This window comes from Vitis vinifera, chromosome 2 (assembly GCF_030704535.1).
Source record: "Vitis vinifera cultivar Pinot Noir 40024 chromosome 2, ASM3070453v1".
Lineage (NCBI taxonomy): Eukaryota > Viridiplantae > Streptophyta > Magnoliopsida > Vitales > Vitaceae > Vitis > Vitis vinifera.
Genome location: NC_081806.1, coordinates 19,947,302 through 19,962,928, shown reverse-complemented (window position 1 = coordinate 19,962,928; position 15,627 = coordinate 19,947,302). Strand labels below are relative to the sequence as shown.

Below are 15,627 nucleotides of genomic sequence, written 5' to 3'. Positions count from 1 at the left end.
GGATCAGTACTTAGAGCTGGATCTTAATATCGTCATGCTAGACTGTCGCTTTTGGTTTCAGAGACATGAATTGCTTGGACAATGCATCCGGCTTGGCAGTTATAATTGTAATGTCAGTCATCACCTGCCTAATGTCTCTAGTTACCGTATTGTGCTGGCACCAGAACATCTCCTCTATAATTGGCTTCATATTCTTCTCTGGCGTAATTGAAGCTTTCTACTTCTTGGCTTTTCTCATCAAGTTCCTGGAAGGAGGATGGATTTCTAAGCCACTCCTGAACATGCATGTAGGAATGGATGACGAGTCCAATAATCATGACATGGTGAATTCTGGTTTAGAAATCCCTAATGCAGGTGATGGTCATGCTAATGCTCTTCATGCTAGCGTTGATGTTGATATGAATGGTGCCAGCGCTGAAGATCAAACTGAGTAAATTGGGTCTACTGCTGAATATGGTACGGATGAACGACAATCAAGGCAAAACACTCTAGTTTTCTTGCTACTGAGATCCACTACTCATCAAAAAGACCTATCCCAAATCAGTCCAACAAAAGTCGAATCAGTTGAAAATCGAATCACCAAATTATTTTTTTAGGAAAAAAGGACGACTTTTTTTAAAGGAAGTGGAAGAAACTTTAGCATTGTGGTTCCTTGGGAACAATGGGATGATAATGTAGAGTCACCAAGAAGACTTAATGAGGCTGCTGCAATGGAAATGGATCTTGAAGACAAAGAAAAGGATGGCCTTTGCTGTAGTTGCTTTGATGGATTCAGCTGTAGTAGACATCAATAATAAGCAGCTCGTTCAACTCTCCATCTTTCATGTGACTACACTGGTTAACAGAACTTTGGAAAATTCTGAAATTTGTCGACTATTTGTGGAAAAATCAGGGATTGAAGTTCTATTCGAACTACTGTCGTGACTTAATTTTTCCTGTTTTTCTGAAGTAATGCCTATTGCTCTACACAATATCCCGGTTTACAAAAGGCTTTACTCAACATCATCCAGCATTAGTACTACGTAAAACCGGCCAACAATTCTACAAGTCTCCAAGGCTTCCTCGTTCTCAATACTAATGTTGGTGGTGCTTTCTCTGGTTTGGGTTCACCTTTTTTTTAGCATCTCTCTATTGAGTATTCCAAGAAAGGCGGAAATTTCATATAGGCCATGTCCCCGCAGGTTTCCCTGAGATTAAAAATTCATGAACAAGGATTTTCTGGATCATCTAAGTTTCCTAGTCATATTCCTAAAGATTCTAATGAAATAAAAAGGGGATTTTTCCCCAGATCAGTTGATATCTATACCTAAAACAAGACTGCTCAATCAAGTCAGAATGTGCTTGAACTTCTTCGTAAGGTGGATCGATCAAGGGATCGAAGTGCAGCGTGCTCAGTCCAGTTCTTCAGAGAGGAATTCACTATTTGAAATACCAGAACTAGAAATTTTTATGGGTCCGTAGATCACTTTCAGTGAAATCAGCCCTCTGCTTCTCAAGGTTTGGTTACAACTGGCCCCTCTTTCTCGACGATTGCTTTTGCTAAATCATTCCTTGGTTTCTCGGAGCCTCTCACAATCAGTTAGTTCGCTCAACTCACGTACCTCTCCTGAGATAGAAGATAAGAGTCATGCATGGCTGACATCCACTGCTAAGCATTCAAGACCGTATATAAGGCATTTGATGAAGTAGACGGAATAGAAGTCGCACGGGGTCAAGTGGAAATTGAGCATCTATTACAGTCCCCTCAACAGCTGGAAAGATTATATTCAGAGGTTCATCTGCTGATGTCATTGAAACACGACAACATCATCAAGTTCTATAACTCTTGGGTTGATGATACGAACAGGACTATTAACTTGATTACAGAGTTATTCACTTTCGGGAGTTTGAGACAATATCAGAAGAAGCATCAGAATGTTGACCTCAAGGCTCCCAACAGTTCCTTCCTTGAAGGCTGAAGTGACTCAGCTGGTTCAGCTTCACATAATACAGCTCCGCTGCATGCCAGAAGCATTGCCATATTTTGTCGCCCCAAAGGAAGTTGATGAAAATTCAACACTCTTGCAAAAATATCCACATTGGGTAGCTTGTTCAATTACATAGGCTCTTGAGTTCCTCACTCCTGCATATAAGGGACACCCACGTGTTATGGCTTATGTTCTTAAGGCTTTGGAATCATATCCTCCTAACCGAGTTACTTTTTTTATGCCCCAGCAGGTTCAGGCTTTACGCTATGATGAAGGGAGGTTGGTTGAAGGATATTTGCTCAGAGCTGCTCAAAGGAGCGATATATTTGCTCATATTCTGATATGGCATCTACAGGATGAGCAATATGGTCCAGAATTGGGAAAAGATGTAGCCTCTGCAAAGAATAGTTCATTTCAAGCATTATTGTCAGTTGTCAGGCCACGACTTGTTGATGGTTTCACCCCCAAAACCCTTGATTTGTATAATAGAGAATTTCATTTCGTTGGCCAAGTCGCATCTATTTCTAGTATACTTCTGCCACTGCTTTTGGAGCCATGAGTGTTTTTCAGACTTTTCTAGAGGCTGCTGAAGGCATGCTTAAGGAGAATGTTGTTGGGAACAGAGCAGTTGGGTCGTATGGAGTAAATATTCTTCAAAGCCATATAAAAGACTCCAAGAGTCTGTCTATTTTGACATATTGCAACGCTGGAAGTCTTGCAACAACTGGATATGGCACTGCTCTCGGTATAATCTGTTTCTTCTATGCTGAAAGAATTTTATAGAGAGGCACTATCCCAGTGGATGCTATTTGATTCCATTAAAAGCATTATACCCTATTCCTGTTCCTACTAACGTGGAGGCGCTCACTGTTGCCTTTAAACAAAAGCATAGATGGAGATATCTCTACTTCTCAGTCCTCGGATTTCTGAAAGTGTTTTATCTCAACGAAGCAAGCTGGATCAATGACGCCTTGAGAATGATTCAAGTCAAACTCGGTGCTCACGGGCCAGATTAGACATTCGTCCGAGTTGTTCCTGTGCATGATTTGGACCTTGGCATGCCACCCAACCCTTATAACCAAGGGTACAATCTTTGTCATGTTAAAGTAACACTTTTTTTTTGGATTATAGTAACAATGTTTGTCGCTTAAACTATTTTTTTGGCTAATTGATGTGTCATCCTCATGTGAGTTGAGCTTTAGACTGACTTAGGCTTTGGTTTGAATTGGTACTTTACATGATTTGGACGTTGTTGTGGCACCCAACCCTTGTAACCAAGGGACAACCCTTTTCATGTTAAAGTAATACTATTTTTTATTTAAAGTACCACTGTTGGTTAAATTATATACCATCAACATATGAATTAAGTTTTACATTAACTTAGGCATTCATTTCATATGACATGTTTTACTATGTGTTTGTGTATCCAGGTTTGTAATGGATACCAACAATGTTTCACGTGGGAACCTGCGTCCCACTGATACTACGGAGGTCATGCTATTCCTATAATTATATTCCTTTTTTACATAAAAATGTATTAGATTATATAAGGCAGTAGTTAACCAACAATGTACTTGTATTTGTCTTAATTTATTATTGTTCCAGATCGTACAATCACGAATTGAGAAGACATATTGAGAAATAAATAAGTTGTTGCAAGCACAAATCCTTAATTATTCTCTATTGCAATCCTTTCCTTGTCACATGGCAGCATAGCATTGGCATGAATGCAGGAGAGGTAAACTCCAGCAAAAAATGTTGAAAGCCATTTAAGGAAAAATCATCATTAAGTTGCAAAGCCTATAACTAATGTTCCTACCATTTCATCTTCAAATTCTTTAAGGGACCTTGCAGACCATCATAGTGCTTCATTAGAGTCTGTTTGGTCCAACGAATGACATAAATTGGATGACAAGGTTGCTAGGGATGGAGTTGAAGTGTGGAAGTCTTCTTTTGTAGAAGAGTGTAAGAAGAAATTTTGGAATTTAAGTCATTTGACATGCAAAGTAGCTAACTATGCATTAGTAGGTTCAATAGGACAATGTTAATATCATTTACATTTTACTAATAATTACTTACGATATCTTGCTCTAATATTATATGTAATTACATACATAAACAAATAGGGATGAGTTTCTCTACTAGGAGTCAAACCTTTAAAAAATTTTATCAATCATGAAACTCATTTAATCAAAATGCACGCATTTTTTCATATAGTGCCTCTCCTTTAGATGTACCATCATTGAAAGGCAAAGGAGATTCCTCAATTCAAGTTGTGATGGCAAAAATATTAAGAATTTGTTCATTTCAATTTGAAAAATTAGAACCATTCAATTATGGTAAATATGATAATGTCCCTTATGTTAAAGTTGGTGTTACTGAAACAAAGAAGTGTGCTCATTAAAATCATTATGCTATGAATTAATAATATTAGTCATAACCAATAATGATATATAATTCATCACAACATTCTAGTTAGTGAACACAACATCATTGTGATTCATCCTTTGGGTCGACTTATAAACCAATAAAATTGATTAATGTTGTCCACAACATCACAAGATTTTGTATTGTCTGATTTGTAAAACAATAACCACCCTTTGAATTCATTGTTGCTTTACAACCGAACTCACAAGTCATATTTTATATCCATAAAAACGTTTAGTTTAGCCACGTACTTTGGTGACTAATAGAGTAACATAAATTAATTTTAATCTGACACCCTAATATATGGAATCATTTGTATATTACTTTCGGCTACAAAAATCTAGATACCTTGATCCATAACGCTAAACTTATATATATATATAATCTTTTAGATAGAAAGAATGAGGAATGGAGAAAGGGGACAAAAAACTTTTATAGCGAACTTTGTGGTTCTTAGCCCCTTTATAGAGCATGCCAAACATGGTTTTTTGTCATTTGTTTTTTCTTTGTGATTTTATAAATCAATAATTGTGATATCTATTGCACATATGCATGAAGAAAATCAAAAGATAAACCTTTGATTTTACCAAAACATAAGCTTAATGTGGTCACTATGCCCACTATATATTGATTTCGACCTTTTCTATATCAAAAAATTAATAATAATAACAAATAAATAAATGAAACTGCTTTGATATATTATGACGGAGCATTCATGAAACTTTGATTGTTTGTGTTTTTGCACACTCATTCCTTGTGGGAGGAGAAGCCGTCCAATAAGTGCTAGCCCCATTGTGAGAATATTATACAAACACAAAAGTGATACTAAAAAGTAAGACCAGATAACAAATCATTAAGTAAATGTAAAGAAATGGATTAAAATTTTTGAGCTATCTAATAAGATTACCAGACATCATAGAGGTTGCAATACATGTAATCAGTCTTGAGTTAAGTTCATTTAGCTAAGCTCGAGGCCTTTACTACAATCTCTACCTGTAAAAGAGCTCGGCTTCTTTTAAATTTTGCCATCATTGGAGCAAAAATGAAAGAGTTTACAAGTCTGCTCTTCTTCATCCCATTGACCATCTAATATTTTGATAGGTCCCAACACAGAATGATAAGTAAATTATTTGTCTTCAGGTGAGAAAGTACCGCAAGTTTTGGATAACAAATGATTTTCTTTATTTCCATTGATAACTACAACTACTTTAAATATGCAAAGCCATGACAAGAAACCGAAATAAAAGAAAAGCTGGTAACTAACAATTGGAACTTAAACACAAGTAAAAACAAACATACCATATACGTAAACACAAAGCATAACTAACGGAATAAAAATAGCATAACGAACGGAAATACAAGTGACGTAAAATGAGCAATTGCAAGCGACCCAGTCCATGCACATATGCACGACACTCCCATGCACTACGTCGCTACCTCCCATTTGCGTCTCCCGTCAACCTCCTCCCAAATATTTGGGATTTGGTTTGAAACCTATAGCTGAACGTCGTGGCTTATCATATTTAAGATAGCATGTACTGAATTTTACTAAAGATTTACGACAACATCTGAAATGGATTTAAAGCTTTTATGGAACTTCAACTGCTTCCTCTGCAACCATCCTCTTTACCTCCTGTTCAAACCTTTCCATAACTGGAAGAGGCAACTGTATTGGGACAACAATTCCTTCCTCTCCTTTACTGTTTCTAAACCGCAGAAAGAAGCTAATAAGAGAAGAAGCCTTAGCAAGCCCACCATATAAGGGTTTCCCCCAACCGAAATCGACATCTTGAAAGTCAACCCGGGTGTTATCAGAAATGATGAAGAACCCTGTGCGTGTATATAAGGGCCGCCCTTTAATTACCATAAGAGCTGCCAGTGATTTTATGTACTCTTCACTCATTTCAGCCTTGACCTTCTTCACCAACTCTACTGCATATCCCAATGGATTTTTACAGAGTTCTCCAACCTTGGCTATTGCAGCTGGGTAGGCAAATGCATTGCCATAGTAACCAGAAGGCAACTGCAAACCCCGTTTGCCCCGCATGCTCATTGCGCTTGAAAAACGGACAAACTCGTTAGGGTCTACACCAAATGCAACTGTGCGGCATCTCCATACACACGCGGCTAGTGCCTCATATGTGGTGCATGGACCAAGGGCTTGGGGAATTCGCATCTTGAGGGATCTTATCTCTTTAGGGCCAAAGAAGAAAGATCGGTGGACCGTATTGTCATCATCCATAACCCCTAGTGTGCCCTTGGTGTCGTGTACCTCCTCAAATTCATAATGCCTACATGTTATACATGGTGGATTCCGCGCATTCAATAACTCCCTTTGCCACACGGGCAACACAGATGGCACTTCTGCGCCTTGGGCTATCTCGCTTACAGCATTCAGGAACTGCAGCAGCCCGAAGGAATCACTCATTGTGTGGTTTAGGCGCAGTGCAAGAACAAACCCTCCGCACCTCAGACGCGTCACCTACAAATGTTAAACAAAGACAACCATTAAACATGATTAATCTGTGTTAGAATATGAATTTTTTTTTTAATTCATTGTATACCGTCCACATGCGGGTTAAAGAAAATGAAATGGATAAATAGATAAGATTCCATAAAATTTAAATTTTATTTTTTTGAATTAAATTGGTGAAAACATAACGAAGACAATTTTTCATTAAGTTTGAAAGTCTTATCCTCCAATAATAAGTTTCCCTATAAATCGTACAATTATTGGTGAGTTCAATAATCATTTTTCAAATTGTTTGAGCTTCTCCATATCCACTATTTTATACCAATCATGATCTTTCTAGTGTCCATCTACATCTAGAATCAAGTTCTTTAGTCATTTCTTTGAAGAAGGAAGCTACCAACAACTAGGGACTTTAATTCAAGGTACAGTGACCTTCTACAGGTATTTTATTCAGACTATATTTTTATTTTTTATTGTACATTGTTATGGAATCAAATAAAACTTGTTTTCATCTTTTATTAATATTTAAATTGTTTGAAATAAATAGATATTTTCTTCCATTAAATGAAAATCTTTTATTATTACTTTTAATATTAAAAAAAATTGAAAGTCCAAAAAGTGCAAGCCCAAGCATGTAAACACAAAAATGGACTACCCAAAAGTGCAAGTCTAATCCAAAAGTACAGGCCTAGGTGTTCAAGCACAAAAATGAACTGCCTAAAAACATAGACCCAATCCAAAAGTGGAGGCTAGTGTAGGTCCAAACATGCAAACATAAAAATGAATTGTCCAAAAATATAGGCCCAATCCAAAAGTATAGGCCCAGGCTTGCAAATACAAAAATAATCCAAAAGTCTAGTCCCAAACATGCAGGCACAAAAGTGCAGCTCAACTCAAGGGATACCCTATTCATTAACAAAATTGGTAATAAAGGTTATTAAATTTATGGATTATTTTTCTACACTTTCTTTATGCATGTAGTTCTTATTTTCATATCAATTGTTTATGAAAGTTGTTTTGTCCATTATTATTCAAATTGGACTTTACTTATGGATGAATGTGTTTTTTCATTATTATTATTATCTCATTGCTATTATGGTATATCTTTTTTGAAGGGATATTAGTATCTTTAAAATAAATTAAAATTAAAAATTAAAATTATGAGAATTGTGAAATTTTCTCTCATTATGTTTACAAGAATATCATAGGTTAATTAATTTGAAATTGAGAAATACATGTTAATGTCATAATCTATGCAATAAATGTAGTGAAATGGCTACCAAGAGCATTGATGTTGCTTTGACTAAAGGAGAAAAATTAGTCAACAATAACTATGATATGTGGCATAGAAAAATCTAATACTTGTTAAATGAACAAGAGGTCTTAGAAACCTTAACTAATACCAAGATCCAACCTAAAGAAAGGAATTCAACCCAACACCATCACGATATAGAAGCTTATTATTCTTGGGTTAAAAGACACTATTGTGCACATTTCACTATATTGAGTAGCATGCATAGTAACTTAATAGGAGAGTTTGGGAATCGCCTCACTGTCCATGACATGTAGAATAAGCTCAAGATCGCCTATGGTTTGACATCTGCACTAGGTTTTGAGTGCTCACTTTGAAGTTCGAACAATATGTCATGAATCCCAAACACATCATAGCTAAGCATTTGAGGATTATGTCAACTTTAATTTGTGCCTTAAAAGGTAGTTGGTAATAACCTAACTAATGAGCAACAAGTCATAGTTATTATCCATTCTTTGCTTGAGTCATTGGGGCAAATGAAATTTATGCTCATGCATAATAAGAACATCAAAAATTTTATTGATATTTCTTACCACAAAGAGTTAGAAGTGAAGCGCTTAAGGTGTAACACATTGCATTTGTCACCCATGTGGGACAACGATAGGATAATGAGCCTAAGTGTAAGGGACAAGGAAAACATGGTGGTACAATTGGAAATTTGGGACCAAAGAAAGGAAATAAAAAAAAACAATGAAGAGGTAAGTGGGATAGAAACAAGGATCAGGCCAAAATAAAATGCTACAATTATGGAAAGTTGGGTCACTTTGCTTATGAATGCATTGAGCCAAAGAAGGTACACCCAAATCTTAACTCTCTTTTTTCACATGTTTTTAAACATGTATGAGTTACTCATTCTCTTCTTAGGTAGAGTGCAGACTCATGAGAAACAAAACATGTAACAAAGGATCGAGTAGGATTTGTAGATTAGAGAAGGATACCAATTGGAACACATTACGTTACTCTAGGTAAGAAACAAGGGAGGATATTTTAAGAGTTGGAACATACCAACTCAAATTATGCTTAGGGCATACATTGCTCTTTCATAATGTGTTATATGCACAAAGTGCACATTATCATCTACTTTTAGTTGTAACACTACTTGGATTGAGTTTCAAATTTCATTTTGTTAGGTTAAAGGTTAAATTCTATTTAAATAAGGACATGTATGGACAAGTTTTTTTTTCATTTAATGATTTATTTATGTTGGATTTAGATTATTTATCTTCTTATGTGGCTTGTGATAATACTACTAATACTTTGAATTGGCATGTAGGACACATAAGTAAGAAAAAAATAGCTAGACTAGTTAGAAAAGGCCTTCTAAGGTGTCTCTTTCCAATGTTAACCTACTTATCTGTGGACCTATAAATATAAAGGCACACAATGACACCTCTTATTTTCTCACATTCATTAATGATTATTCGTGTTGCGGTTATGTGGATCTAATCTCATATCACTTTGAAGCATTAGTTTGTTTAAAGTGCTTTTTGACAAAGGTTGAGAATCAAAAAGAGAGAAATTTAAAGATTCTTTGAACTGGTAGAGATAGCAAATACTTGTCTCACTAGTTTCAGAAGCTGTGTGAGTAGAAAGGAATACGTAGGTAGTTAACAATTCCTATTACTCCACACAAAAAATTGATTTAGCAAAAAGAAGGAATCGCGTTTTACTAGACATGGTCAGGTCAATGATGACGCAGGCTAACCTCCCAATATCTTTTTGGAGGATGCTATCTTAATTGCTTCCTACATCCTTAATTGAGTGCCTTCTAAGTTTGTCCCTACAACTATATACGAGTTATGAAATGGAGCAAAACCAAATTTGGGGAATTTACGACCTTGGGGTTGTACAAGTTATGTTCATAACACTTCTCACATATATGGAAAGTTAGGCCTTAGAGAAAATAAGAATGTTTTTATAAGATATTCTTACTACTCAAAGGGTTATATATTTGTGAAATCAAGGTTTGGTTAATCTTGATTTTGATGATAACAAAATAAGGTTTAGAACTAATGATTATATTTCAAGTGTGATTAGGCAAGATGATTTCCAAAGTGGCAATCACAAAGAAAAATCAAGCCAAGGAGAAATCATGAAGAAGAAGACCACCTCAAAGAGAAGTGTTTTTCAAGACCCAAGCTTTATAAGAACTCTTTGTAAGGTTGTTGGTGCACTAGGATTTTCATGCATTACATTCTTTACTTATGCACCAAAATCATCCAAGATTTATTTTGTTTTAAATATTTTAAGAATTGGATGATTTCATGTTTTCAACTAAAACCTTGTGTTAAATGTCTTTCAAACTTGTTTTAAAAGGTTTTAAGTTGAAAAAGTTAGTTGTTGAGCCAAAAAAACGGCTCAACCGATTGAATCGGGTGAAAAACCGGTCAACCGCAAGCTCAACCGGTCGAGGTCCAGGTCGACCCACTGCTCAACTGGTCGAGGCCCAAGTAGACCCCCAGCTATACCGGTCGAGAGTGCAAAAAACTCTCTTTCTTCTAGAACGTTTGTTCAACCGATCAAGGTTGAACCTCAACCGGTTGAGGCCCAACGGTCACCTGTCAAGCATTTAATGCTAACGGCTAGTCAACCAATCGAACCCCCAAACGACTAGTTTGGCTTTTCTCTTCTTTAAAAAGGCCTCAATCTTCATTGTTTAAAGAGTTTAACCTACTCAAACCTTTCTTGATTATATTTAAGCCTTGGAAGAGTATTTTTGAGTGCACCATTGTTCTAAAACTTGCATATCCTTAGTGCACCTTTCAATCCTAGTTTTCTTGTATCATTTGAGCTTAAAGCTCTTGTGCTAGGATTTTTGTGAGATCATTTATTTGTAAACCTTTGAGAAGAAGTCTCTCAAAAGTGTGGTATCTCTTGAGAAGTGTAAAGGGTGCTTGGAGCCAAAAGTCCAAGAGGGTGAATTGGAACCATAATCCAATTGTATTGCTTAAAGGCTTGGCTTGGAAGCCTTGAATTAGTGGAACCTCAAGCTTGGGATTGAAGTTAGAGGAGAGTGGATGTAAGCCGGGTTGCGCCGAACCACTATAAACTCTTATGTTTGCATTCTCCCTTCCCTATTCTTTAATTTATATACAATTGTCTTTATATTGCTTATTATATACTTGCATATAATTGTCTCTTACATTCATATAGTTTAAATTTGCAAAAAGAGATCATCACCCTATTCACCCCCTCCCCCCTCTAGGGTGATTACCATAGGTTGGATTACCTTAATTTTCCTAACAATATTGTATGTTGAACATCCCCATGAAGAATCGACAAAAATAGAGTCATGCAATGTTAATTTTATAGAAAATGATTTTCCTAGTATTGGTGAAGTAAAAAAAACAGTCTTGAAATTTATGAGTTGCAAAAGGAAGCAACAAAATCTTTAAAAGAGGGTGGGGAATTACGAGCCCATCCTAAAATTGCCAAAGATAGTAGGAGTGACTTACCTCATAATGGAAGAGTACCACTAGATGACTTTTCACAAAGTCTCAAGTTATGTAAAGGTAAACATGGCCAAATTCTCCATTATCGCTTTGGGATTAAAAAGGAATCCTACATGTGTGCTTCATTAGACCTTGATGAACCTACTTCTTATGAAGAAGCTATGACTTTACCTAAATCAGTGGAATGGATGGTTGCTATGAGGGAAAAGATGAGTTTTATGGCAAGGAATCGTGTTTGGGAATTGGTTGATCTTTTGCCTTGGTATAAGACCATTGGAAATAAATGGGTTTTGAAAATTAAATGCAAGACAAATGGTTTAATAAAAAAAAAATATACAAGGCTCATTTAGTGGCAAAAGGATAAACCCAAAGAAATGGTATAGATAATGAAGAGAAATTTTCTCCCCAATAGTGAGATTTGCCTTTATTCACCTTATTTTGGCTATAGTCACGCGTTTAGACTTAGAGTTCTTCCAAATAGATGTGAAGACTGCATTTCTCAATAGAGAACCAGATGAGGAAATCTATATGGATCAACCTATTCATTTAAGGCCTAGGTACAAGAACACAAAATATGTCATCTTAAGCGTTCCATTTCTCTCTTTTTCTTTTTCTTTTTTGTTTTTACTCATTTTTCTTTTGTGGCTTTCACCCACTTTAATTTTTTTTTTTTTTTTTTTTTGTGGGGGCAATGGCTTTCATGCTACTTTCATTTTTTTTTCTTTTTCTTATTTTCTTTTTTCTTTTTTTTCCTTATACCCTATTATTATTATTATTATTATTATTATTATTACCATCTTCCTTTTCTCTTCTTTTCTTTTTTTTTTTTTTACCCTTTTTTCTTTCATGGCTTTCACCCACTTTAATATTTTTTTTTTTTTGGCAATGGCTTTCATACAACTTTCAATTTTTACCTTTTTCTTATTTTCTTTTTTCTTTTTTTTTTTCCTTATACTCTATTATTATTATTATTATTATTATTATTATTACTATTTTCCTTTTCTCTTATTTTCTTTTTTCTTTTTACCCTTTCTTCTTTCATGGCTTTCACCCACTTTAATTTTTTTTTCTTTTTTTCTTTTTTCTTTTTTTTTTTCCTTATACCCTATTATTATTATTATTATTATTATTACCATCATCCTTTTCTCTCTCTTTTTTTTTTTTTATCCTTTTTTCTTTCATGGCTTTCACCCACTTTAATTTTATTTTATTTTATTTTATTTGGACAATGGCTTTCATGCTACTTTCAATTTTTTTTCTTTTTTCTTTTTCTTTTTCCTTACACCCTATTATTATTATTATTACATCTTCATTTTCTCTTCTTTTCTTTTCTTTTTTTAACCATTTTTTCTTTCATGGCTTTCACCCACTTTAATTTTATTTTATTTTATTTTATTTGGACAATGGCTTTCATGCTACTTTCAATTTTTTTTCCTTTTTCTTTTTCTTTTTCCTTACACCCTATTATTATTATTACATCTTCATTTTCTCTTCTTTTCTTTTCTTTTTTTAACCCTTTTTTCTTTCATGGCTTTCACCCACTTTAATTTTTTTCTTTTTCTTTTTTTCTTTTTTCTTTTATTTTCCTTATACCCTATTATTATTATTATTATTATTACCATCTTCCTTTTCTTTTTTTTCTTTTTTTACCCTTTTTTCTTTCATGGTTTTCACCCACTTTAATTTTATTTTATTTATTTTTATTTGGACAATGGCTTTATTATTATTATTATTATTAATTTCCATAAAAGATTTCTGACCTGAAATAACAACAAAGGACAACCATACACAACCTAGATATCAATTTCATGCAACAAGGGCAATGGCTTTCATGCAACTTTCAATTTTTACCTTTTTCTTATTTTCTTTTTTCTTTTTTTCCTTATACTCTATTATTATTATTATTATTATTATTATTATTATTATTATTATTATTATCTTCCTTTTCTCTTTTTTTTTTTACCCTTTCTTCTTTCATGGCTTTCACCCACTTTAATTTTTTTTTTCTTTTTTTTTTTCTTTTTTTTTTCCTTATACCCTATTATTATTATTATTATTATTACCATCATCCTTTTCTCTTCTGTTTTTTTTTACCCTTTTTTCTTTCATGGCTTTCACCCACTTTAATTTTATTTTATTTTTTTTATTTGGACAAGGGCTTTCATGCTACTTTCAATTTTTTTTCTTTTTTCTTTTTCTTTTTCCTTACACCCTATTATTATTATTATTACATCTTCATTTTCTCTTCTTTTCTTTTTTTTTTTTAACCCTTTTTTCTTTCATGGCTTTCACCCACTTTAATTTTTTTCTTTTTCTTTTTTTCTTTTTTCTTTTTTCTTTTTTTTTTTCCTTATACCCTATTATTATTATTATTATTATTATTATTATTATTATTATTATTATTATTATTATTACCATCTTACTTTTCTCTTCTTTTTTTACCCTTTTTTCTTTCATGGCTTTCACCCACTTTAATTTTTATTTTTTTTTATTTTGACAATGGCTTTATTATTATTATTATTATTATTATTATTATTATTATTATTATTATTATTATTACCATCTTCCTTTTCTTTTTTTTCTTTTTTTACCCTTTTTTCTTTCATGACTTTCACCCACTTTAATTTTATTTTATTTATTTTTATTTGGACAATGGCTTTATTATTATTATTATTATTATTATTATTATTATTAATTTTCATAAAAGATTTCTGACCTGAAATAACAACAAAGGACAACCATACACAACCTAAAATATCTGGATATTATCATATCTAGATATCAATTTCCATAAAAGATTTCTGACCTGAAATAACAACAAAGGGCAACCAAGGATCCCTCCCGAGCCAGGAACATCATATAGAAGCTCCTCAAAACATGGACAAGGCGGCTGAATGGCATCGCCCAGATACTCCAGTGTGGTGTCTGCATCAGCCTCAACGAACAAGACGCCTTCCCCGGTGCAGTCCACCAGGAGCTTCCTATTAGACCCTTCTACAAGCCTACCCGCAAACGGGTAGTAATAAATGAGCGCTTTAGCTAGCGCTTCCCGAATCACCTTTGCAGGGTCTTTTCCATCCATTAAAGAACTGTTTCCATAGAAAAATATTATGGGAACCTGAAACCTAAGCCCTTCTTGGTCATCTATGTCTGAGAGTTCCTTCAGCTCGCGCGGCGTAGGTTTTGCAGGCGCAACAAGCCGTGGCTCGCCTCGGGTCACCGAGAATGATATCGGTGATTCCATTGCCATCTGCAGCTGATCGATCAACTGTTTGATAATGAAATCAGAAACAAAGAAAGGAAGATGAAGGGAGGGTTTGTGGGTGGTTTTGCTTCCTGGACAGGGTTGTACAAATTCCCAGCGAATATATCTGGCGCTTAAAAAGATAACGTGGTTGCAGCCGTCACTATTCCAACTAAGAAAAGAGTGGAATATTTGAAGTTTTCAATTCCAGGAGAACTATAACTACAAGAAATAATTTGTTCCACATGCACTCTAAAACTAACGACCCATAAGTCAATATTCTTTTCCAACAATCGTTCAACTCGTTTGGAAGGCCATTGAATGGCATACTCAGGCAAATATTTTTAATTTCTTTGGATCTTTACAAAAAATATATATATAAATATTTTTACAATATTTATATTAATTAAGGATCATGCATGTAGACCCCCATTTTGGGTCACTTTTTTTTCGCTCTTTTTGGACCAGCTAGTGGAGGTTTTAGCATTTGTTATATTTTCTTTTGAGAGGCTGTGGCAGCAAGTTTGTTCGTAGAGTGAGCGGTGAGGGAGGTGGAGGATAGGTGGGGCAAAGGATATAATGGTGGTTTGTTGAGTACAGCAGAGATTCTCTGCAAGTGAGGACACGTATCAGGAGGTGATTGCTTCTTCTTTTGGGGTAGACAGAAGAGAGAGACGAGGAAAAAAGAAAAGGCCAGAGAGGCGGGAGAAGGGGTATGCTCATTTTGGGGAGAAACTGGGAGAGAGTGAGGG

The 15,627-nt window shown here is 34.6% G+C and overlaps 1 protein-coding gene across 1 annotated transcript; it reads right to left on the bottom strand.

Moving 5' to 3' along the window:
* Window positions 1-5,635: 5,635 nt before the first annotated feature.
* Window positions 5,636-15,109, bottom strand: LOC100261448 (methanol O-anthraniloyltransferase). Its single transcript, XM_002270204.5, has 2 exons — window positions 14,438-15,109; window positions 5,636-6,876 (listed from the first exon to the last, which is right to left on the bottom strand). Exons 1-2 carry the CDS (start codon window positions 14,879-14,881, stop codon window positions 5,983-5,985), a joined length of 1,338 nt encoding a protein of 445 aa, XP_002270240.1. The 5' UTR covers window positions 14,882-15,109; the 3' UTR covers window positions 5,636-5,982.
* Window positions 15,110-15,627: the final 518 nt, after the last annotated feature.

Coding starts and splice junctions, on each gene's coding strand:
- LOC100261448 (XM_002270204.5), bottom strand. CDS start 14,881: ATGGCAATGGAATCACCGATATCATTCTCGGTGACCCGAGGCGAGCCA. Junction 6,877..14,437: donor GCCCTTTGTTGTTATTTCAG/GTCAGAAATCTT, acceptor TAACATTTGTAG/GTGACGCGTCTGAGGTGCGG.